Source organism: Cebus imitator, unplaced genomic scaffold (genome assembly GCF_001604975.1).
Source record: "Cebus imitator isolate Cc_AM_T3 unplaced genomic scaffold, Cebus_imitator-1.0 Scaffold277, whole genome shotgun sequence".
NCBI classification, from domain to species: Eukaryota; Metazoa; Chordata; class Mammalia; order Primates; family Cebidae; genus Cebus; species Cebus imitator.
Window position 1 is genome coordinate 1,582,246 of NW_016107592.1, and position 25,978 is coordinate 1,608,223.

Genomic DNA, 25,978 nt, shown 5'->3' on the forward strand with positions numbered 1-25,978 from the left:
CACTGCTGGTTCCCAGAGACTCAAAACAAGCTCAAGATGGGGAGTGGGGGGAAGGGACTGCCACTGACCCACACAGCTTCCTGAGCTCACTCTCTGAGGTCTGCTGGGTTCCTCCAGAAAAACAGTCAGCTAGCCCTAGAGCCATAAAAGAACCCCTCTCCGGGGGCAGATAAACAGCTGCCCACTGTCTCTGTAGGTCTCTGGGAGTAAGTCTTCACAGGCACCCAGATGTCAGCCCACCAGAACTGCAGGTGGCAATTCATTAAGCCAAGCGTAACACTTAGTCCACAGGCAGGCAGTTGTGATGGACTCAGTGTTGCACGGGCGACAGCTGCTGGCCACTGGGTGCATGCAACCTATTCCTGGCCCAACCCCTGTTGTCCTGCCTCCTGTCCCCCATTACCACTGCCAAGCACAGGCACATACCCGGCTGCTGAGTTGCTCCAACCCTCCTGCTCTGCTCCCTGTTCTTCCCTTTTCTCACTTCCAAGGCCAGTCCCTGAGACCACAGCCCCAGAGGCAGCCATGGCCGGTCAGGGTACAGAAGATGCCACCCTGGCTGCTTCCCATCCACTCTTCCTGCCACCCCCTACCCCAGACACAAGCATACCCCCTACTGCCTGTGGGCTTCTCCAGGAGCCTGGATCCTTGCTGGCCTCTCTGCCTAGGCCCCCCTGGCCCTGGGTTCCTGAACACCAACCACTAAAGGATCACACTGTCCGTCAAAGTCCTCCAAAATCTGACCTCAGCCAACTTTCCAGCCCTGCACTGTGTGACACCAGCTGCCTGCCCACCTCTGCGTGTACCCCTGCTCCCTCTCCCAGTGCTCCTTCCAGGCCCCTCTCCAGGATGGCCCACCACCTTCCCCTTCCTTGGTGCCCCCAGCCCAGCTATACACCAACTCGTGTGTTGCCTTAGGCTTTCAATTAATAACATTTTTAAATTTAAAAATATCATTCATTGTAGATGGTTTATAAAATGCACTAAAGCAAAAAGAAGAAATTGTTACTCTGAACCTCACCACTTAGAGCTAACCCTGCTAACATTTGGTCATATTCCTTTCCAGACTGTGTTCTGTGCATACAAGAATTACCTGTGCTCAGTTCTTGTTATATATCCTACCGGTTGTATACATCTATATTTGCCTTTATCTCCTCTCTCCTTTTGCCTCCCGTGAATCCTACACCCAGTAGGCCTTCAATAGACACATATAGGAATGACAGGAAATGAAAGGATATTCCTAGCAGACTTGTGTGGAGTGGGGCTTATTCTCTTTTAAATGATGAAACAGCCACAAGTCTTTTAGCTCCATTTGTGCCTAGCATCTTTCAGAACATGATTATTTTCATCTGATTCTGCAAATCTGAAAATGTTTAGTATTTTTTCCAAGTTCCAGGATATATCCCTCTTTATCCAGTATAAGCTTTCTAGCATACTATAGAAGGAAAGCCAGATTCGAAGCTAGAAAGACCAAAGTCCACTGCTTAGAATGGTGTCACCTCCTTTATCCCGTATAAGCATCCTCGCATCCTTTAGAAGGAGTGCCAAAGTTAAAGCCAGAAAGACCTGGCTCCCAGTTTTTGATTCATAACCTATAGTTTTGTTCCTTTTGTAAGGCACTTAACCTCCTGCAGCCTCAGTGTTCTCATCAATGTACTGGAGACTAGATTGCCTGCCTGGCAGGGCTATAGGACTCAGTGACACTTCAGTTTGGGATTTGCCAAGCTGATTTGGGGGTGCTTGTTTTTTAACCTATCTTGTCTTTCTTGGGTATTAAAGTGCTTTTCCTCTGTGGAACTTTCCTACAGACTCTGCCAGCCTATAGATTCAGAAAATTGACACTTACCTTGAGTGAAACTGTCAGCGTTTTGGCCTGGTCCAGATACTTAACAATGGCCCTATTCTGGCCTGCAGCTGATCATTAAAACTCTCCCTAACATTTTGCATCATTTAAAGTTAGTTCCAACATGGTGATTACTGTGTGCAAAATTTCTCACACCGCCTGAGACGTGTAACAATAGCTCACAGTCCCCTGAATTCCTTTAACTTTTGCTTTAAAGATCACTAACCTACCCATGAATCCCTCTACTAACTCTCTTTACCTTTAAAATAACTGCCGAAAATTTGGTAAATTAATTAGCTAATTCCTTAATAACTGAGGACATGTAATCCACACTTGCTGATTTATCCCTGCTTGGTTGTCGGGGTGGCTTCTTAGAAAGAGTTGTGCCCACAACCATCATTACTTCTTGCCAGTCCATTCCAGTTCCCTGAAATTGCCTCACTAAGGACTGATTTAATAAAGTAATTTGGTGAGGAATTCAGACATTTTCATGACATCATTCATTTCCTTCTGTCTTTCCCAAGTCACTGATGTGGAGTTTTTGGGTTAGTGCTATAGCTTGTAACTGCTGGTCCAGTTTCCTTCTGACTTTCTATCATCCAGCATTAATGTCTCTCTTTTTGCCTCAATTGCCCACATTCTTAATTGATTCTGCCTAATCGCAGGAGCCAAGCTTAATTCCCCAGATTCCTGCCACTGAGTCAACCTCTAATAAATTCCCTTCCCATCAGCATGGCTTTAGCATCACCAGCTAGCAGGTTTTTCGGAGACTTTGAATGAAGCCAGGAGCTTATTACCAGTTTGACGCTGAGGGAGCTGGTTGTCACCAATGAGATGTCAGCTAGCTTTTCACTCATCCTCTAGCTGTCACAGAGAGCAGGGGGAGGAGTGTGTATAGTCAGATGGCTGCTTCTGGTTAGCAGTATGATGTTCCCTACAATCCTAAAACATCACTTGGTTCCAAAGGCCCCAAAAGATATGGAGTGGCCATCTAAGCCTCCTGGGAGATGCAGGTTCATTGGATAACACTAAATTATCACCAAATCTGACACTGGTGTATAAGGCCTCTAAAAGGGACATCCTAACTCCCTCACCCATATAGTCTTTTAGCTCCATTTGTGCCTAGCATCTTTCAGAACATGATTATTTTCACCTGATTTTGCATATTTGAAAATGCTTAGCATTTACACCAAAGGATGACACTCACAAAGATGAGTTATGTCACTGGAGCAAACCATCTTGTCATTTCACTCTCTATACCGCCTATAAGCGTATAGACCAAAGCAAAATCTCGATTTACAAAAGAGCTGGTGCAACACAAAGGTTCCTGAACTATGCATCAGGACAACTGCATCTACTGCTGCTTCTGCCACTTCCAGGCCAGGCAGCCTCTCTCTCTAAACAGCTTACGCCTCTCTTACCTGTTGGAGAGGAGGCCTCTGAGGTCACGTCTTGTGAGGTTTTGCACGGAGCCCTGGAGACAGAATTATTATCAAGATTACTATTTATTGACCTAGCCACCAGGGTAGTGTGTAAGAAAAGGGAAACGAGAGCACATGGGAGAAATATAAAGACACTGTCAGATTGTAAGAAATCAACGCCGGGTATGGTAGCTCACGCCTATAATCCCAGCACTTTAGGAGGCCGAGGCGGGTGGATCACCTGAGGTCAGGAGTTCAAAACCAGCCTGGCCAACTTGGTGAAACCCCATTTCTACTAAAAATTATCTGGGTGTGGTGGTGGGCCCCTGTAATCCCAGCTACTTGGGAGGCTGAGGCAAGAGAATCACTTGAACCTGGGAGGCGGAGGTTGCAGTGAGCGGAGGTCCTGCTATTGCACTCCAGCCTGGGCAACAAGAGCAAAAATCCACCTCAAAAAAAAAAAAAAGAAAAGAAAAGAAATCAAGTACATAAATTGTGAAAAATAAGTCATGGTTTGTTTGTCTTGCTACAGTATAGAAACCACAGTATTTTCAACAAAATACCAAAAGAAAAGCATGCTTCATTGTCTCTCCCGCAGCCACGGTCCCTCCCTTTTTCCCCCACTTGGCTCAGACATCCTGGGAGGGGCGATCAGATTTGGGAAAGTCTATTGTGGCCAAAGCCCATTGGTGTAGGGTGCACCTGCCCACCCAGACATTTCAGCCACACTGCTGCTGGGGCCTGGCATTGGTGCTGGCTGTAGCAGCATCACATAGTTCCTATGGCAGGGCCTGGACCATCTCAGTACAAAATAATACCAAATTAATACCCTAGGATACACTGCACCAAGCCAGAACACAGAGATCTTTTTAAATAATAAGGATAATGCATTCATAGAAGACTCAGCAGCTTCAGGGATCAAGGGTAACCCAGGTAATGACACTGCCTTCTGCTTGGCTGCTCAGTCTCTTCCCATCAGGCCACATTTGGTAGCCATGTGGTCCTTTGCGGCCCTCAGGGCTTCTCTGATGGAGCCCCTGAGCCATCAGGCCACATTTGGTAGCCATGTGGTCCTTTGCGGCCCTCAGGGCTTCTCTGATGGAGCCCCTGAGCCCTGAAATTTGCTGGAGAGGGGGATGCAGCTTTCTCCAAATCCTCCAGGGCGCTCCATGGAAGCTTGTTCAGGGCATCTTGTATCTACGTTTTCATTGTGGCTTTGGATACATATCAGTCATGAGCTGTGGAGGTGGCATTGAGGTTGTCAATTGTGTAAAGCAGAAGCGAAGATTCTGCAGTCTGAGGTTGTTAAATAAATCTCCTTGGGTGATATTTTAGGCTCTGGGATGGCTAGTCAGAGCTCTTCAGGAAGTGCAAATGTTTCTAGTGCTCTGCCTCTCCTTCAATGCTCTCTCAGCTCCTGCCTGCAAAGTTAATTCCTCCACCTTTGGGCTCTCCAGGGCTTTGCATATAGACTGGCATTATATAAGCAAAGTTCTGGAGACAGTTCCAGTGACAGTTCCCATATCCACCCTCCTTCCAACTATCAGCACGTCTAGGGCGGCCACTGAGCCTTATCTTTGGGATACTATATTTTATTATGTTGTTACATTGTGTTGCGTTGCATGGTGCCGTGACATGTTATATTATTCCCTGGTGCCTGCTACTGTGCTTTACACACAGTGTGTGTGGTCAGTGTTCGATGACATGAAAGAGTTGTGGTTCATCCTGGCTAGCAACAATGGCTGGAGACAAAACTCCTATGAGTTCCACAGTTATCCTATATTACAGATTATTTTGCACAAGAATTGTGGAGTATTAACAATAATGCTTTACATTATGATTTTCTTTGTCCCATTCATCTTGCACATTGCTTCCAGGTAATAAAATGTCCTCATATTAGAGTCAAGCATGGCATTAGCTTAGAGCTGAGTTTATGTTTTCGTCTTTTTTCTGCCCCAGGCATTTCCCACAGCCTTCCCAGCTTCTCCTCAGCCTGTCAGAGAAGAATCAACCCCTGGAGATCATTTAATGCCAACCTTTCTCTCTGCCCATGATGAGCCTGGCAAGATCACCCTTGAGGTGACCATTAGGGCTGGGAGGTGACCTGATATCCTGGCTCAGGGGCCACCACCCCTACTCAGAGCAGTACAGGTGGACATCCCTGCCCCTCACTTCTTCCTCCTCGTTTCCTTTCCAGGGCTGGGGCAGGCTCTCACTGCTGCTTCCCACTTGGTTCTTCAGATCTTGCCTCCACTTCATCCCCTGGAGGGCAAGATGTCCCCCTGAGCACACAGCTTAGGACATGGCTTCTCCCAGGAAGACATTCCATGCCCACTCTGATTTACTCCACCACCTGGAGGCTGCACAGATGGTAGATTCCTCTCTTTCCTTCCTTGACTCCAGGTGCCCCTGAGCAGAGGACAAGCATCAGTGGGCAGCATGTCCAGAGGTCCACAGCGCCCCTAAATCAGTTCATCTTAATGCAAAACGAGCCATTCTCCAAGCCCCATTGTTCCCAGGACTACCCTTATCCCTCCATATCATCCTAGAAAGTGATATGCACAGACGTTCTAGGCTGGAATGAAAGTAATTTCCTGAAGAATATAATTTAAGTCGTATTTATGGCTTTTTTTCCCCCAATTCTCAAAGTAACACATAATCATTATTAAAAATTTAGAAAATATAGAGAAGTTTCAAGAAAAAAATTAAAATCACCTATAATCCCATTCCCAAGAGATCAGGTGCTTTTTGTGCTGTCTCTCCCCTCTCCCTCCCTGCCCCTCCTTCTCTGTGCATGCAGGGACCACACACACACACACACACACACACACACACACACACAGCATCGGCGTGACATCGTACTGACTGGAGAGATTGACATGCTCTTGTCAGTTCACATCGTGTCAGGGCACTGCTTGGCTCACTAAATATTTTTCACATTTCTTCTCCTCACCCAGTCTCTGAGTAGATGCGGCCCCGCCTTCTACTGAAGGCCTATCCCACCCCTATACCTCCACCCACCCCTCTGGCCTTAATTTCCACTGGTCCCTCTCTGCTAGCTGTTTCCTCTCAGACTATAAACACATTCAAACTTCCTCACCCTGAGAACAACACCTCAGCCCTGCATCCCCCCAGCACTGCCCACCACCCCCGCTCTCTGCACTGCAGAGAAATGAGGTACAGGCCCCTCCGGGTATGCAGGAAGCACCTTCTCCCCTTCCTTCCATGGTCTCCTCAGCTACTGCCTTCTGCCCTGGAATGACTCATGGCCTTTGCCAGCAGAAAATCACGACACCGGGATCTAGTTTCTCTTGCAGTCTGTCCCCATGCCCCCAAGTGCTCCCAGAAGCCTTCCCACAGAGCCCAGCTGGCATGTTCCCATGGGATTCCTTAGAGGGCTTAGGAGGCCTGAACCTCCTTTTGTGAAGCAGTAGGCAAAAGGGTGGGGGCTGGAAAACTTCCAAGCCCCTAAGGAACCTCAGCACTAGAGGCCCAGACTTTCCAAAGGTGAGCAGAGGTTAAGGCGGACATGGTAACATGTCATCACTGCATGCATGTGAAAGAACACTGATGGCAGGGAAAGTAGAATCTGTTAACCCTCAGGACATCACATTTGATCCCAATGACTCTCAGCAAGTGACATGTAAGCATAGATCAGTAATATTTAATCCAGCATTTTGCTAATTTTAAATTATATGTTCATTTTTATAGGGAAAATTCCCCCCATTCCTATAGTAGATGTGTAGCCATTTCACCCCATTACCCTGGGAGGCTCCATGGCCCTCTTGTTTAGAGCAACTGAGCTTGCAGCCCTGGTCTGTGGAAGGGCCCAGCCCCCACGGGCCCATCTCACTGAAACAGGCCCCACAGACTCAGCTCAGCTGAGCAGAGCACAGGCTCAGCACCAAGCTGGGGACTGGGCAGCTTGTGTGGTGCTCAAAGGAGCGGCATCAATGGGGCATCAGGCACATCCTACAGAGTTCACAGGCTGTGTGTCCGTGACACCAGTTTTCCATGAGTGCAAGGAATAAATGTCTTGAAGAAGGGGAACCTTTTCTAATTTACACAAAGGCCCTAGAAGGTCAGATTAGCAGTGAAATTGCCTGCACAGTCCATCCCCTTGGCTGTCCTCGGGGGAGCAGGGCTGCTGAGGAGCAAGACCAGCAGGCCATGAAAGGACAACCAGGGGTCTTGCTTTGGCCTTGAGCTGGTCCCCACAGCCTGGGCCTGAGCCTTGGGATTTTAGCTCCAAATGTCTAGTTTTATGTGGTCCCCAAAGGTGACCCATGCCCATCCTCCCATCCAGGTTCCCAGAAAGCAGTACCAGCTCTACTGTGAGCAGTGGGGGAGCACAATGTCAAAAAGACCCCAAAGTGCAGGTCGACTGGTCAGCATTTCCATTCCCTGAGGACAGTACCGTGGCCAGTGCAGCCAGTCAGCAAATGACGGCCTTAATGCACCGTGATGGCTCTTGCACCATGTTCACAAAGGACAGACCCGCCAGTCAGACCCGAGCAATCTGGCAGGCTGGAGACACCCGCTTGCCTGCCCCTGGGTTCCCACACAGGCATCCTTGGGAGGAAATAGCAGGGGAGTAGAGCCTGGCTTGTGCACCCTGACAACCAGCAACCCCCGCCCCCGACATCTCACCCATGTCACAGGACCCATCTCTTCAGTCACCTGCCTAGAAGTGCCCTGGTTCTCCCGGCAGCTGTGCTCACCCCTTATATGCAGGTTTTGTTCCAGGAATATTGTCATTTCCCTGGCTCCCATTTTCTTGAGGCCAGCCTCATGCTTGCCCCCATTTTTTCCTCCTGAAGGGCTGCTTGAGCAGCGTGTCAAGCAGGCTCTAGGGATGAACATTTCAGAAGTGATCTGAATGGTCATGGTCTCAGGGGAGGAGCAGACAGCAGAGACTGCAGCCAACCTGTACCAGCAGGACCAGCCATCTCTGCATCTCCCTGTCCCCCACGCCCAGAGATAAAAGCCCTCAAGCTGTTTATATGTGAGCGCAAGAAGCAGGAAAAAGGAAAAACAGGGAGGACTGACAGGCAGCAGCCATGCCTGATCCTGAGACCACGGACAGACTGGGGGGTGAGCTGCAGCGGGATCCCCCTCTCAGGCCCCCGTCCTGCCCCCAGGATCGCTGGAGTGCAGTGTATGACTGTACCTGGGTACTCCAAGGGCTTCGGCTACCGGACAGGGCAGAGCTTCTCCGGGGAGTTTGACCACGCCTGGAATGCTGTGTACCTCGAGGGAAGATGGCACCTGGTGGACAGCACCTGGGGCAGCGGCCTGGTGGACACCACCACCTCCAAATTCACCTTCCTGTAAGTACTTGTCTCCGTGCTGCTGGGCGTCTGGCAGGTGGAAGTGGAGGAGGCACCGGGTTGCATGAAGCAGCAAGTAGAGAAGACCAAGTGGGAGGGGAAGGAGAGCCAGGAGGCCCCGTATGCCCATCCCTCCTGGGCTCTGAAGTGGGCTGGCTCCAGGCCAATTGTGAGGGCCCAGACCTTTTTGTCACCTCACCCTCCACTGACAAACTCCCCTCTCCTACTCCCTATAGCTCCCTCCACCAAAGCACTGAAAGCCTACAGCGTTTGCCCCAGGCCACAGGTGAGGAAAGGCAGGGCTAACAGCCTTCCTTAATTGTTGGTAGGTTCCCTTCCAGACTTTGGCCATTACCCTCATTACTAGGTACAAATGCCAGAATGTTCTCTTACTGCTTTGCCCAGACACCAGGCTCTTTCTCCTCTCTGGTCTGAGTGAGGCTGTATCATATTTCTGAGGAAAGGGCTTCGGTTTTCTGGGAAGGGTTGCTATTGGCAGTGCAGGTGCGCTGTGAGGCACAGCGGGGCAGGGTGGCTGGGGTGCAGGGGACTGCAGCATTTCTGTCCTCTGGGGCTCTGGCCAACCTGGCCTTAACCTAAGACTACATACAATATTCTTCATGGATCATGATGTCTATCAGCAGCTCAGATCCGTTTTTATCTTTTTATTCAGAAAAATGAGTGTGCTGTCTCTGATTTTTGCAGCTTAAATCTTGACACTCCCACACATGAGACAAATACAAGCCATGTGCACACACATCCCACGTGCAGGGCTCGCGTACTCACAGATACCCTCTTTACCTCCGTTATTCTCAACACTGCTCCTCTCAGGCAGAGCAAAGCCTCACCCATCTCAGGAAGAGCCTCCCTGTTCTTCTCTCCATCCCTATTATTGACCTCCAGAGAGCCAGCACTCCAGTCAGCCCTGGAGAGCCACGGAAGGTCCCACCAGCACAGCTGCACAGCAGAGCAACAAGCTGGGGTAGATGGAGGCAGTGAGTTCAAGCACTCTGTCTCCCTCCCTTCCTCTGCCCCCACTGCCTGCTGTCCAGGCTATGCCTTTGCCCTCTTCAAACTTCTGATTGTCTTTGAGCATAAGGGAGTAAATTTCTCCCATGACAAGCCAGGGCCCTGAGAGCAGGCCACAGTTGCAGGCTGTGACCTTTCCTTAGAAGGGAAGACCCTGCCTTGGCTCCAATTTCTGGAAGCATCCACTGAGGAGGAGTCTCCAGTGCCCATGTCAGGGTTGGAGACGGCGCATCTTCCCACCCAGGGTGTTAACAGGACTGCTCCAGTGGCTGTGTTGGGCCCCCCGCCTCCCCTGCACAGAGCTGGCTGCTAACCAGCTTGTCCTCTGCTCCAGCTACAATGAGTTCTACTTCCTCACCCACCCTGCACTATTCATTGAGGACCACTTCCCAGACAACAAGAACTGGCAGCTGCTAAAACCTCCTCAATCTCTGAGGCAGTTTGAGAACAACATGTACCACAAGAGTGAATTCTACAACAAAGGGATGCTGAGTGCCCACCCGGAGACCCCCATGATCAGAACAGGTGAGCCTGGAGTAGGTGCTGTTGTGCTAGCAGCAGGGATGGAGCATTTTGCACTGTCCACCAGGACCCCACCTGAGACTGCGCTTTTGGGGTGTGCCTTCCATGAGCATGGCCTGTGAGCTCAACACAAAGCCCATGTGTGTGCATGTGGATGTGCGGGGGCTGCTGAGGCAGCTCAAGCCATCAGGCCAGGGAAGGGACATAGGCCAGATCAACAGGGACAGAAACAAGCTGGGGTAGATGGAGGCAGTGAGTTCAAGCACTCTGTCTCCCTGCCTTCCCCAACTCCTCTGCCTGGAGGGGAGGAGGACACAGTAGGCCCCCAACCTCCACACTCAGGCTCCACACTCAACCTCCACACTCCTGGCCCGCAGGCTGTGTCTTTGCCCTCTTCAAACTTGGTTTATTCTCACACTACCATAAACCAAGAAGCGGATGTGTCGGAAGGCTGAAGGTTTCCTAGCACCTGAGGGCTGGACACACAGCCTGGCCTGTCACAGGAGCCAGGGCTAGATGGTTCCTAGCTGGGTGAGTCTCTCTCAGTTCGTATAGCAGGGGAAAGGACTGCCTCGCCCCGGCTACACACAGCCTCAGGAGCTCAGGTGCCCAAAGCTACTGGCCTGCTGTGTTCTCCTCCCCAACTCCTGCTGGAGAGAATGCATGGCCTCAACAGAGTTGGCATCTGGGTGTTGGTGGTCCAACCAGAAAGGTCAGGGAGCAGCAGGGGTCTCCCAGGACAGGTAGGGGCAGTCCCACCCAAGACAGGCGGTTGGGGCAGGCTTCCTTAAGGAGGTGGGCACTGGGCTGGGTCTTGGGAGAGGGGAACAGACATAGTAGCTAGACAGAGGTGGACATGTTCTAGGCAGCAGAGGAGTGGAGAGGACACAGTAGGTCCCCAACCTCCACACTCAGGCACCACTAGATGAGGGCAAGGCTCCAGCAGTTCTGCATGGCCGGCTCAGTATCTCTCCCTTCTGGAGGCAGGACCCAGCCATTTCCAGTCCACTCCCCTGGGGCTGGGCAGTGTAAGATATGCAGCTTAGCCATCTCCCATGGCTGGCCTGGGCTGACATTTGCTCCCCGAACCCTCACCATGGAGCCATAGCAGCTGAGTATGTTTGCACCCTCTGAGGCATACAGGGGCTAACTTGGGGGCCAGAACTGGTCACAAAAGAGCAGGGCCTTCTCTGGAAAATTATCTTATGCCTCTCCAAGGCCTTGGCACCTGGTCCAGTGCTGGGCATACAGCCTGGGCACACTGCAGAGACCCATAAGTCTGGTCAACCCAGCCTCCCACACCTCAGCAAAGGACTGCCTGGCAGCACCATCTCTGCCACTGGGGCCTCCATTCGCCCAGGACAGGAGGCCTGAGCTCACACTGCCTATTAGCACAAGGTGCCTGTGGGTGGGCCCAGAGCCCCTGGGGAACTCCAACCCACACTGCAGGGCAAGGGGGCAGGCGGGAGCACAGGTGTCCCCAAGTTAGTTCCAACTGCCTTGTCCCTTCCACCACACAGTGGCTTCCTTTGCCAGGTTGCTGAGCTCTTGCATACTCTCCCAACTCCAAATACCTGGCAGCTCCTGCAGCCAAAATAACAGCAGGAAGTTGCTCACTTTGAGAATCTGTTTCCTGACTTACAACAGATGGAAGGCTTGTTCAACGTATCATAGGCCATTGAACCACGGGAAAGAACTGACCAGGCCAAAGCAACACCAAACTAATGTCACTGAGTGGAGTTTGCCTTTTTAAGAGACATAAAAATATAAACACCAGATTCTTTAGCTTACAGAAATCTAAATCTAAATATGATTCCATACATCTGATACGTATTTACAGAGTATTTCTTTGTGGTAGGTAGTTATGTTAAGAGTGGGAATGAGAAGGAAGCAAAATAGGGAAACTGAGGTGGGCAGAAAGGAAGGGAAGGAAGAAGGCACCTTCATGGATGGGGGGATGGAAAGCTGCCGGGCTCCAGGAGAGCACCACAACAGGAAAGGGGAGGAGGAGGAGACTGGGAGGACTGGAAGAGCCATGTGCTTCCACAGGGGTGTGCAGGGGTGGCCAGTCCTTTATTTCAAGTCTTCCCTGTCATTAAACACACTTTTGGCAAGATCCCTCTGGGTCAGGCACTGCTACCAGCCACTAAGGCCTGGCAGGAAATGAAACAGGCTAGCCCCTTTGCCACAGAGCCTACAGCCCAGCAAGGAGTTCAGACACTACACAAAGATGCTCATGGATGAACTGCAGCAGTGGAATGTTCTCCGAAGGAGAGCCAGGCTAGGAGAGAGGCTGCCAAGGAACTCAGCCTCAGCTGAGGGGTCCGGGTGGGCTTCTTTGCCTTCAGGGCATTTCCACCTTATCCAGGTTTGGGGGAAGTGGTGGGGAGGGAGGAGCAGGTTGGAGGACCCCAAGGCATGAAGGGATGTGGCCTTGGAGGACCTGAGACAGTGCTTGATGCTGGGAGGCAGGAAGAGACAGGCCTCTCCATGGGTCTCCAGCTTGAGGGCTCTGATGTGAGCCCAGGAGAGCCAGGTGGATGTTTTCAAGGGAGCCCTGGGGCTGCTGCATGGGGTGCTGGGTGGTGTTCCACAATAGAAGGTGAATTGCAGGGAGATCTGGGCCTCACTGTGCAGAAAAGACTCAGTTATGAGATGGAACAGGACAGGGGCCATGAGCAGTGAGGAGCTGAGGTAGCTTCTGCCCACGGAGCTGGTTCACAAGTGAGGGGAGAGGAAGGTTTTCACCAATAGGGGATAACAAGTCTGTTGATGTTGGTCACTTTCCTTTGGAGGTTACTGTGGGACAGATGTGGCATGCAGTGGCTGAAAGCAGTAGAGAAAACATGTAGACAAAGAAAATAGCACTAAAGCACAAAGCGTCACACAATTTCAGTGTAACAGAAAGGGAAGCGATGGCATTGGAGTTAAGCAGTGCTCAGAGCATGAGATGTGGACCAGGCCTCAAAGAGTGGGGGTCGCAGAGGGAGGAGAGAACTTGCAGGAAGGCATGGACCCAGCAGCCTGGGTCCTCCAAGGTCTGAGAGGCCTCATCATAGGAAGTCACTGGAGGGTGGGGGCAGAGGGAAGTCACTGGAGTGCCAGAGAGCTGACAGGCAGAGGGGAAACAGAGGCAGTGGGGGACGTGTGGGAGTGAGAGGCAGGTGAGGAGTGGGCAGCATCTGAGAGGGCTGGGACAGCTTTCGAGGTGGAGCAGCGTGAAGAAGGTAGAGGGGCTGTCTAAGCTGCCAACCCGACATGCTGGCCCATGTGGGCTTCTCCCATTCCTGAGGTGGGAGTTGGCATGGAATGCAGATTCAGTCTATTCAGGCCTCTGTCCTAGAGCCCAGGCACAGTGTTCTGCCTCCCCACCAAGATCCCAGACTAGGGGAAAGTTGCTCATGACATGGATCAGACAGCCTCTGTCCTTCCTTTGCACTCATCTGTGAACAAGGCTGTGGAGGTTACTGGAGCTAGGGGCGGATGACCAACTTCTGAGAGAAGCAAGGTCAGGCTCTAAGAGAAGCCACTGCCCCTCCCTATAGCCCTGGGAAGGACCAGGCAGGTGAGTTCTCATGGGCTGCAAAGACTGGAGAACTGAACACCTGTTCCTGAAAATCAATGACCAGAACAGATGAAGATGAAACCACAGGGCAAGGGGAGAGATGGCAGGTGGGCATGGGGGGGTTTGCAAAAGACCCTCCTGTACACACACTGACTCTTCAGGACCCATTCCTGAAACATGGCTAAGACACACCTATGTGAGAAGCATGGGGGTGAGGTGGATCAGAGAACTGCCCTGCCCCAACCTCCTGTGCACAGTCTCAGAGAGTAAAGCCATTCTCTCTAGGTTTAAGGACAATGTGTTGACATGACAGCGTTGACACTTACAGAGATGCTGGAGGGAGCAAGGTGAAAGCTAGACCTGAGATTTGGAGGAGATAGTGCCCCTCCTCCCCCATGACCCTCTCTGGACACAGGCAACCTTTATCTAATGTGAATCAGATGGGCAGGATGCACATGTACAGCTGGGGGCTAATTTTTCTAGAGGCCCCTCAGCTTTCATTTCTCTCAAAGAAAACCACCTGAAGGGAGCGGGGACCCTTCTGGAGGTGTGCTGCTGCTGGCTGATGCCATGCTCAGTGATGTCATATTGGTTCCTTAAAATGGATTGTGGTGAAAGTATTTACACCATGGAAATGGGCAAGCACTGTAAGTCAGGACGTTTTTCTCCCAGGGAGACAGCTGTGAAACATTTACCAGTATATCAGCACATGCTAGACCCATCTCTCCTGACCCCGACTTTCTCTCCACAGTGAACGGGAAGGCCACGGTCACCATTGAGAGCTGTGCCCCAACTCTGTTCATGTTCATGCTCAATGGCAAGCAGGAGCATGGGCTGCTGAGCCTCAGGAAGAACGGAATGAAGCTGGAGGTGTACCCTCCAACCATGGGCACTCACAAGCTGCAGATCTTCGCCAAGGGCAACTCCGACATCTACAGCTCAGTGCTGGAGTACACACTCAAGTGCAACTATGTGGACATGGGTGTCCGGCTGCCCGCTGAGCTTCACCAGCCCATAGGCCCCAGCTGGTTCTCGGAGCAGATGGGCATCATGAAGCCCTCTCACCCTGACCCTATCATCCACACCAGCGATGGGCGCTGCTCCATCAGCTTCAGCGTGGAGGAGGGCATCAGCGTCCTGGCTTCCCTCCATGGGGATGATGGCCCCATCACTGAGGAGACACAGCGGCGCTACATCTTCCAGCTGCACCGGGAGAAGCGGACCGAGCTGAAAGTCCAGCTGCCCCATGCCGGCAAGTTTGCCCTCAAGATCTTTGTCAAGAAGAGGCAGGAACCAGGAAACTACATCTTTGTCTTCAATTACCTCCTATGCTGTGCCAACACCAAGGTGAACTGGCCCATGTTCCCTGAGAGCTTTGGCAACTGGGGGCAGGGCAATGAGCTGCTGGAGCCTCTGTCGGGTGTGCTTCCTGCCAACCGGCACATCCCATTCAAATTGAAGCTGCACGGTATGGCCAAAGTCCTGGTAAAGGGGCAGGACACATGGCCCCTGACCCTGAACCACGAGGGCTACTGGGAGGGCAGCTGCAGCACAGCTGGCTGCCAGGAAGTCTATGTCATGGTGCTAGAGAATGCCAACCACAGCTTCTACTCCTACATCCTGAAATACAAAGTGAATGCCCAGTGAGGCCTGTGCCCCTGTCTTCCCATCCCAAAGGGCCAAGGCCAAACCTCCCCAGGGAGGGCTCAAGGGAAGTGCAGGGAGCCCTGGATACCACTGAGTCTGCATGAAATGCCTTCTAGGCCTCTGCCTCAGTCTCCCTCCTCTGCCACAGGAGCTGTGATTTTTGTGTTCTGAAGCCTTCACTCAGTTGTGGCTGTGACCGAGGGGACAGAAGCAGTGGCTCTTTAGAAGAAAAAGGTGCTATGTAAATCCAAGGTATTGTAAACTGTACACATGCATCCAGATGCCCCTTCTCATAGAGTGCTGCTGCTGCTGCTATTGTAGGGCTGATGTGGGAAAGCAGGGATATTGCCCAGGCTGACAGCTTTTCCCACGATGCTTCGAGAATTTCCTTCATGTCCCAGGGGACATGATTTGCAAGACTGAGTTCTCCTTGAAACACAGAGTCCCTTTCCAGCAACATCACAGTGCCTCTCCACAGCTCTGGCCCCCAGGGGATATTTGACTATCTTCTCCTCCCAGACCTGATCATCTTCTGCATCCCACTGCCTCTTCATTAGCTACTTCTTGTTCTTCAAGAGCCCTAGAAAAAGGGTGTGGTGAGGAAGGTAGCCAACCCACAACTGGCTGGAGGCTGATGGCCTCTGCAGTCCCTAAGTATAGTCAGGAATATGACAACCAGAAAATTGTGAGGAGGCTCCAAAGTAAAGAGCAGGCCATGCCCACTGTGGGTGTCCGGGTGGGAGGGATAGCCTGGGTCTCAGGGTGGAAGACCTCTGGCTCTGCTCTGAAAGGAGGGTGCAGGGCAGTCAGTTCAGTCTAAGGCCTGGAGTGCCCTCCAGGCTCTCCCAGAGCCTGGGCCTCAGGCCCCTGCCCAGCCTCCACAGGGAGCCTCCAGAGGCTGCCAGGCCCTTCAGGAGCCTTGCAGATAGCCCTGAATAAGGACCTGGGCACAGATCAGGTGGGTAGCGCAGTGCGGCAGTGCCGAGGAGACTCACACCTTAGCAGGGCTCTGCATGCCCCCAGCGTCTCTACCAGCAAAGCCAGGCTGGGAAGACCTCCAGCTGCATAGGAGCAGCTTTTGTGCCTGTCTCAGAGAAAACGTCCTATCCCATCTCCTTTCCACCCTTGTCTGAGAAGACACCCCATTCCAGTCTCACCTTGCATGGGGACAGCTCAAGTCCCCTTGCTTGCTCAGACCCGGCCTGAGAAGCCTCGGCTGCCCAGCTGGCCCTCAGCAGCACCTGGGGCTGGTGTTGCCATGGCAACGGAGGAAAGGCTGGCTTCATTGAGGGCAGCTGAGAGGGAAAGGCAAGCGGGGACCCGCCTGGCCACTGCAGCACCATCCTGGCACACAGGCATGCTCCCTGCCGAACTCCCAGCTTCTCCAGCTCCATGGCCCCCGCCTGTCTCGGTGCCCCCCAACCACTGAGAGCTGGCACTGCCTGGCACCTCTCCCCACTGACCCTCCACAGGCCTCCAGGCTCAACTACAGCCAGGGCCAGCTGGGACTCTCAAGGCTTCCTCTGTTGCATTCAGCCTCACATCCGTATATCCAACAAACGCTTACAGAGTGCTGTGGTAAGTGCCAAATCTTGGGCTACAGAGGTGAACCAAGGGGTCCTGGCCCCTGCCATCCGGAACACAGCGAGAGAAAACTGCCAGGGAGCAGCAGCTTCCCCTGCCCAGTCCTGACTGAAGATGCAGGCTCCAGACACTTCTGTTCATCATCCCCTGGGATCCCCTCCCCAAAAGTCCCCACTGCTACCCAGCAAGGACCTGGCCCAGGATCAGCTCACAAGGGTGCCCATCATCTAACAGGCCGGGGGCCTCGAGCATGAAGGGTGCCTCCCCTGGAGAGGCTGAACTGCCCTGGCCTGGTCCTGCGCCCTCCACAGTCTCTGCCACTGAGGCCACCCAGCCAGCCTCGTATCACTCACCTGAAAAATGCACAAAGGCCCCAGAGGCATAACAGCTATGCGCCACCACAGGGAAACAAGGGGAGTCTTACCCCCTGAAAACAGCCTTTTTGCACACCTTTGATTTTATGGGCTGAAAGAAATGTGTTTGTTTCGATGGCGCATGTCATTCACTGGACCCCGCGCTGGCTGCCTCGCCTAGTCCTGCTCTGCTGGAGACCTTTTAATAAAAGACATACCTTTTTGATATGCAGTATAATTAATCAGTACATCCTGGAGCATGCAGAGAATGCCACCCAGCAAAACAGGAGCTGTCCCCAGCACCAGAGAGGGAAGGCCCCGCCTCTCAAAGCACCGCAGGGCATCGGCAAGCCCCTCCCTCCCATTTAACCAGGCACCCCGTTTGTAGACAGCTGTAGGCGCAGTCAGAAAATCACCTGCATTTCTTTCCACTGAAGTAAAAATACATGAAAAGAAATCTAATCTTCATGAATTTTTACACGCATGCTGCTCAGGGTAGACATTCGGAGTTGCATTTTGAAGGCTTTTCTTCAAATCCCCATCTTTGTTTCCCGGGCGATGAGTCCCAGTCACCAGCCGAATGGCATGGGCGCCCCCAGGTGTCCGAAGTGCGGAGCTGCGGCTTTTGACGCAGAACTTGGAAATGCTGTGGAGGTGTTTATGTTAAAATCACTAGGTGCTTGCTCGTGGCTTCTCAGCACTTCCTCATGTGTACACAGAGGACATCTCTGTCACGCACAAGCTGTGAGGGCATCCTGGGGGACAACCTGGTGTGTTGAAAAGACAAAGGATGTGATGGGACTGTTTTGCCTGGAAATCACTTCTTGAAACAGAAGCACTGGACATAGGACTGGATGGGACAGCTTTGACTACACTCATTACTATACCAATGAAGGACTGGAACCTGTCAAACTCAGAGAGCATCTCCTTGCAAGTCCCAGGATGGCAGCCCCCAGGCCACACAGGGCAAAAGGGAACCAAGGCTGGAGGAGTGTGAGCAGAGGCACTGCAACCACAACTGCAGTTCACTTCTTTTCAGCTTGTTCAGAAGTGCCACCAGCTCAGCTGGACTCCATTTTCAATCTGATTATGATCATTGTGAGTTCCCCATATGTTACATTGTCCTATCAGGACAGCCTCCTCACTTCCTGCTGATATTAAAAGGAAATAAATAGACTAACTGAAGCATGAAGGATTTCAGCTAGACATAAAGAACTATTTCCTGTTGTTAAGCAGGAGGGACAAGCTGCCAAGAAAGTTTGCGAAATCCTCTTCTCAAAGGACTTGAAAAGGAGAAAAGTTTTCCCAGTGGTCTGATGTTTTAGATGCCATGTTCACTAGAAGGAGTGGGTTCTCTCCTCTCCAAACCAATTAATTCCTGAGATAGTCTAGTCTGCCTACAGCAAACAGAGGGTTAACGGCATCACTACGTCATTTGCTATTGGCAAAATTTTCAAAGATGGTGTGCGTCTCTAGCCCACCTCGGTTTATCCTAGGTCTATAATTTCTTTTCATTTGGAGTAAGTGGTAGGCAATCGAAAGAGGTGATTACTTCTCATAATGTGTGCATTGAGTTGCGTGGGCCGGTGGCTGCTCAGTGTGCTTTCCCCACGTTGTTGCTGGTGTTGTTTTTCAATAAAATTTATATTCATTTTTATCCAACAATGTAATTATCGATTCATTCTTAGGGATCTCACAAGGTGGGGAGTGGGGAGAAACAGGAAAAACACTTTCATGTTCAAAGAAAGCCCTAGAAAAAAATCAATGTCCCAGCCAGTTGAATGTGACGGTGAGATGCAAATGGAACGTCAGGCAAATAGCTATCTTACATTAAAGAAAACATAATTAGGTTAGCTCCAGCCACTCTGCCTCACATGCCTTTGAAGAACATGAAGGCACTGTTTCTTTCACTGAATCTTGTTTAACTTGAACATTTTAAAGTCAATCCTAATTTCTTTTTATAGGGGGAGAAAAAAAGTGTACCAAAAACACCTATCAGCCTACTTTTCTTTTATTTTGAATGTATGTAAATATATACTTCTTGATATTCATATACATGCAGAAGCTTTCCAGCAGGTCACCTAAGCAGATTATTCATAAATTAGACATTTAGAGAAATACAGAAAATGAAAATCCAGACATTTCTGAGAAGCTCCTGTAACCATGGAGACCATTCTCGTAGCTGTAGTGTGAAGGACAAAAAGAACTTGTGTTCCCAAATCTGGCTTCGTCATGTCTCTCACTGCTAGATCCACAAAAACGAGGCCCAGCATGCTTCTCCTTAGGAAGGAGACCCGACAGCATATTAAGAGGAAGTCAGAAGAAACAGTCTTCCACACAAAAGAAGGAGTAACTCTTGAGTTATTAGAACTGTCTGAAAACGCCATCCCCAACGCTGGAGTGGATGACCTCCAACGTCCCTTCCAGTCCGGAGAGTTTGTGATGTCGTGTCTCTGTGAACAGATGCTGGCAGGCAGTGGGCCCGGGGTTGTCAGTTATAGAACATCTGAAGGGCCCTGCTGTGGAACATCTGAAAGGCCCTGCTGTGTTAAGAGCCTGCCCCTGGAGCCCCCAGCAGACTGCACTGCTGGCTCCTCTCTTGCCTGAGGGCAAGGGGCTGGAGAAAGCCCAGCAGAGGGACCAAAGGAGAAAAACAACCTCTGACAGGATGTTGGTTCTGTCTGATTTTGCAAGCAGAACTAAAGGAAACTGAAAGTTAACTGGGATGTTCTCTTTGGGGTGTCCCAGGGGCATCTCCAAGTCAAAGATGCTAAACTGAAGTTTCTTTTCTCCCCCAGATTACTCCCAAGTCCTCCTGGGCCCCCAGTTCAGTAAATGCATCCTATCCAACCAGATAACTAAGTTAGACGCATCGCGGTCACTGGTGATGAAACCCAGTCCCTTCCGGATGTGTCTCACCTCCTACCTGCTCTCCCAACTCTACCTTCGCTCCTTTCCCACGACCCGCTACCACCCAGGTTCTCATCATCTCAGCCATATTGTTTATGTTTTATACTTCCTATGGTGAGATGATGCTGCCCAGCCCCATCACTGTCCACACTGGCCTCCCATTCATATATTCCTGTAGCACTAGGATGATCGGGTTGTTACGACACAGTTTCCAAGAAATCCTTCCAGAAGAAGCTCACCATCTCTGGAAAGACCTAATTGGTGTTAGGCACTAGCGGGAAAGGTAGGTCTTCAAACAAAAACTGGTTTTTATAGGGTATCAGGAAGAAGCCCTGTCTCTTTTTTCTCTAGAGACAAGGTGCCAAGGCCACCCAGCCAGCCTCATGTCACACCTGAAAAATGCACAAAGGTCCCAGAGGCACAATAGCTATGCACCACCACAGGCAAATAAGGGGAGTTGTATACCCTAAAAACAGCCTTTTTGCATCCCTTTGATTTTATGGGCTGAAAGAAATGTGTTTCATCAAAATAGTGCCTTCGATGATGCATGTCACTCACTGGACCTCGCACTGGCTGCCTCGGCCTACTCCACTACTGGGTGAGGGTATGCAAGGTGGCTCTTCATACCACACCCAGGCGGGGGACTCAACAGGGTGCAGGGGTGGAACCCCACCCGCAGGTAAACAAGTTCCATCTTGAAGCCAGACTCTCCACATGCATGGCTCCCAGGTTATTTCCCTTCTGTCCTCCTGGACCAGCAGCAGCATAGATCGTATGTTCAGGTGGGCCAGTTGTATTCCCAGGAAAACAGATGCTGAGACATAGTTAGGAATGCAAGCAGTGTGCTGGAGGGCAATACGTGTGGAAGGTAAAAGGAAAGGGGAAGCAGGAGGAGGCAGGGAAAAGCTCAGACAGCGGTGCAAGTCTGACCAAGTCCCAACCAACCCAAAAGGGAGTTTCAAAGCAAAGATTTTTATTAGAAGAGTCTGGAGATGCACAGAAATGTACAGGCCCTAGAGAAACCATCATGCTCAGCCACTTGCTGCAGCTGCCTGGCAAGAGCTTGGCCCCAGTTCAAAAGCTCAGGCAGACCCCGAAGGTGCTAACCGCTGGAGACTCTCCACTACCTGCGCTCCTTGCAGGGAATCAGCAAGTTCTTCCAGAAGGGAGACCTGTGCAGCACACACAGGTTAACTTGCCTATGCGATGGGGGGTTCAGGAAAGACTGGGTGAAGGTTCTGGGTGTGGAGTCAGCATACCCAAAGCCATCTGGGATCCAGCAATCACTGGGGCGGTTTCAGAAGATGGTTTATAGAAGGGACGGGCCACTACATAGGAGAAATATGTACTCCAAGGGCTTACCCTCAAGGTGCTGTGGACTAATTTGATGAAAGGCAGCTTCTTTCTTACTTCTCCTTCTCTGCCTCTTGCCCCTGACACCCAGGGAAACCTGAACACAATAGCCAAGAGGATTGGTCCATGCTCCACTCACTTAAAACTGGCGAATGGTTTCCCATTGCTCAGGGATGAGACTAGACCCCCACTCTGGCCTTACATTGCTTTCTTCACTCTGTCTCCCATGACTCTCCCTAAGAGCCCCTTCAACCAGGCAGGCCATGGACCTCCCACCAGTGTCCTTTATACGTGCTATCCCTTCTAGCTAGGATGCCTTTTCCAGCCTGAGGAAGCTCTGTCTGGCCTTCATGGATCAGGCCAGCCTACCCCTCTGTCAGAGCTGCCTAACCCTCCCACTGCCCAAGCAGTGGGATAATTCCCATAGGGGGAATTATCTGCCCATATTCCATGTTCATGTTACACTTTGCTGCTTATCTGCTAACCCAGAACCTTCTACAAGATTCTGGGATTGAGGAGGTACTTGGAGGTTCTGCCCCTAAGGTGTTAATTCCTTGAAAACACATGCTTTGGTTCTGCGCCTTGGCACACAGTAGTTGTTTCATAAATGCTTGGCAAGTGTTTCACTGGGGAAACAGAGAGGCTAGGAAGACAGGGCCAGGGAAGTACTATTGCCCAGCAGTCCATAACCACCCACTGAGCATTTGTCAAAGCATGCTCCGATTTCACCAGGGCCGGCCCTTGTGCTTTCTGCCCAACTCGGGATGCCACATCCTGGACACTGAGGAGGAGAACCCAAGATTCTCTCAGAGGAGGGCCCCATCCTGGGGAGAGCTGGGAATGGAGTAACCACCCTGGAGGAGGCTGAGGATGCAGCTAATGGTAGTCTTCAAAGGAAGAGGCCCTTTACCAAGTCCAATGTCTAAAAGAAGACACACAGTGACTATGTAGAAGATAGAACAAGTCCTGAAAATAGGACTTGGTCCTGACTAGAGAAGGATGGGCACCTTGTCTGTGAGGGTGGGTAGCAGAGGGTGGTCAGGGATTCTTTGGCTGTGGACAGTTTTAATGGAATTTTCTTTCCTTTATCTAGATTTGTTCCTGCTCCAAACTTTCCCCATGGCTCTGTTTGAAGATTTTATAACCTAAGCTTGATGCTTCTGTTTAACCCAGAATGACATAAAAATTTAGCTGAGGGCACCTGTCAATCCCAATCCCACCCACCCAGAGACTGACAAACAAACCTTTCCATGGGAAAGCTTCTAAAGCCCCAGAAGAACCTGTTTTCTCGGGAAAGAGCTGGAAAATGCAAACGTAGCTATCTATGATCTAAAGAAAGTCCCTCTCCCGACTTAAACCAGCTTGTTCATCATCGCCTGGCGTACTGGGTTTATTTAGACAGATTCTGAGGCCATATCTGGGCTCGGCAGGAAAGAGTGTCATGACTAGCTAGTAAGTCATAGACAATGGATTGAAGGGTAAGGTGTGCTATGTATTTGCCAATCCTAGCTTAAAGGTAGCCAAATCAGGGCTGAGACCAAAATAATGACGGAGACTGTTTAGTCTGTTCTTCCACTGCTAATAAAGGCATATTCGAGACTGGGTAATTTATAAAGGAAAGTGGTTTAATTGACTAACAGTTCGGCATGGCTGGGGAAGCCTCAGGTAACTTAAAATCATGATGAAAGGGAAAGCAAACATGTCCTTCTTCTCATGGTGGTAGCAAGAAAAGTGTTGAGAAAAAGGGAGAAACTCCCCTTATAAAACCATCAGGCTGGGCGTGGTGGCTCATGCCTGTAATCCCAGTACTTTGTGAGCCCAAGGTGGGTGGATCACCTGAGGTCAGGAATTCAGGACCAGCCTGGCCAACATGGTGAAACCCCGTCTCTACTAAAAACACAAATATTAGTCGGGCGTGGTGGCAGGCACCTGTAATCCCAGCTACTCAGGAGGCTGAGACAGGAGAATCACTTGAACCTGTGAGGAGGAGGTTGCAGTGAGCTGAGATTGTGCCAATGCACCCCAGTCTGGGCAAGACAAGAGAGAGACTTCATCTCAAACAAACAAACAAAAAGCCATCAGATCTCGTGAGAACTCACTATCATGAGAACAGCATGAAGGTACCACCCCCATGATTAAATTACCTCCCGCTGGGTCCCTCCCATGACACATGGAGATGATGGAAACTACAATTCAAGGTGACATTTGGTTGGGGATACAGCCAAACCGTATCAGAGGCTATTCAGACCAGTGAAGAGCACTGGCTTCCCACAAGCTAGCTCATGGACTGACAACCAGTCAGCTTTTAAACCAAAGGTCCTAGGATGTGCTGGGGGCCTCCTGACATCCCCTGGGCTCCAGCCGGATTCTACCTAGCAGACATGCCACCCAGCTCGGAGGACACAAATGCACACAGGCATATCACTCCAAGGAGAAGGAGCCCAGGCTGAGTGTGTTTGCTCTTTTATCTCCATGATTAAACAGTGCCTTGAATTTAGAATAAGTAATCAGTAAATTTTTGAAGTGAACATTGCTTTGTCCTTTCAAAAAAGAAATGATAGATCTCTGGGTTGTTTACATGGCTGTTGACCAAAAAGGCTGTTGAGTTACAACATCCTAAATAGTCATTTCCTTCTTTTGCTCAAGTAGGAAAGCATATGCACAGCAGTGTACTCCTTTGCCCCTGTGGGAAATGTATATTTACAGGAAAAGAAAAATTGCCACCTGGCTGGGAATGCTCATGCTGTCTGCCTCTGGGAAACAATCAGGGCATGGGCAACCAATCGATGGGAGGAATGCCGTTCTTCTCGGGGGAATCCACCCGCCCTGAGCATGTGCTGAGACTGCTTTGTTTCCATCAGAGGGAATGGCTGACTGCCTCTGTGACACAAGGAATCAGCCATCATTTTGCCCTGGCTGTGCAGGGAGGACCAAGGCAGTGACGTCCCCCTTTATGGTGGCAGGGGCAGCTATAGAGAGGCTGGTGGCATGAGGACAGAGGGGCAGCCGCAACCAGGAGTGCACAAGAACAGCTGGGCTGCATGACTGATGAAGTGCAGATACTAGGAGTGGGGAGCCCCTGGCGGCTCTCAACTGGGTAAAGGATGGTGGTGAGGAAAAATGAGGAAGCATTTATTTAAAACAACATGACGGTGGGAATACAGATTGCCTGGTGAACACTTTGCTGATATTTATATGTGTATTTGAATGTATGTCAATACCAAAGAGGTCTGCAAATTAACATCCACCATTTTATTGTATTTAAAAAGTTAAATGAAGCCAAGACACTGGCGGCACTTGAAGGCCATCCCCTCCTCCGAGCCCTTTGTGATAGCCCCACCCTAGGGCACCATGAGATGAATTTGGCATTCATCTCATGAGTATCAGATCCCCTTCTCCATCTCCCAGGAGCAACACAGTGGAGAGAACACGTTAACCTGATCGTGGCAGGGCATCCACTCTGGCAGTAAAAGCTTCACTTGACATTTTTAAAGCTCAACAAGAGTGTCAAAGTCTATCTTTAAAAGAAGCGAATGGGCTTCTTTCTGGAAAGATGGCCTCTTAGCCGCTGGTCCCCTGTTTGACTGCAATCTGTCTTGTGTGGTCAGGAGCCACTACTGCATGATTGAAGCCTCGAGTTTTCCTCTATACACACTGGTTTGACTTGGAGAAGCCCTGTGGGCCCCTCCTCAGCTCTGGCTGTCAGGAGGCTGGGGAGGCCTGCGGCTCAGCTCCTGTCTGACAGCAGGTAGGAGAGTGTGCCAGCTAAAAGCACACACCTGGAGCCGGCCACCTGATTCCTAACCCCAGCTCTGCCAGCTCCCAACTGATTTCTGCAAGTTACTGAACCTCCCTGCCTTTGTTTCCTCATCAGTAAAACAGGGATACTAATAACACCTACTGTGTATACTTCTTATGGGGATTAAATGAGCTAACACTGGTACAATGACTAGAAAAGTCCCTGGCACATAGTAAGTACTCAGTAACTATTGGCTACCATCATGACACAGCAGTCATTGTCAGCATAATGAGGATGACATGATGTGCTGTTCCCTAAGGAATCCAAAAGTCTCAAGCCCCTCATAAAATCATAGCAGTCACTGATTTCAATGCAGAAATCCTATATACAATATACAATCAGCCTTTCCTAGAATGCTTCCAGGGACCAGGAGCTCCCCACACCATGAGGCAGCCATTCATTACTGGACACCTATGTTAAGGACTTACCTATACATAACTGCCTTAAATTAGGGCAGTTGAACCAATCCACCCACTAGGCTCGGTGAGTTGTCTACTACATGCCACAACAACCATGTAGCAGAAGCCCTGAGTCGCCACTACAAAGCTTAGCTTGAGTCTGGGGGATCTGGGGACTAGGTAGGAGCAACTGCAATATGCTCAGACGAGGAAGGGAGCCCAAA

The 25,978-nt window shown here is 50.7% G+C and overlaps 1 protein-coding gene across 2 annotated transcripts in view; it reads left to right on the top strand.

Annotated features, from left to right (window-relative positions):
- Positions 1–15,624, top strand: part of KY (kyphoscoliosis peptidase) — a 51,485-nt gene extending 35,861 nt beyond the window's left edge. For both annotated transcript variants that reach the window (XM_017501043.2, XM_037728677.1), the window contains 3 exons: positions 8,406–8,594; positions 9,958–10,148; positions 14,462–15,624. In XM_017501043.2, the coding sequence (XP_017356532.2) occupies positions 8,406–8,594; positions 9,958–10,148; positions 14,462–15,357 (1,276 nt within the window). In that variant the 3' untranslated portion in view covers positions 15,358–15,624. The remainder of the gene's footprint in view (positions 1–8,405; positions 8,595–9,957; positions 10,149–14,461) is intronic.
- Positions 15,625–25,978: the final 10,354 nt, after the last annotated feature.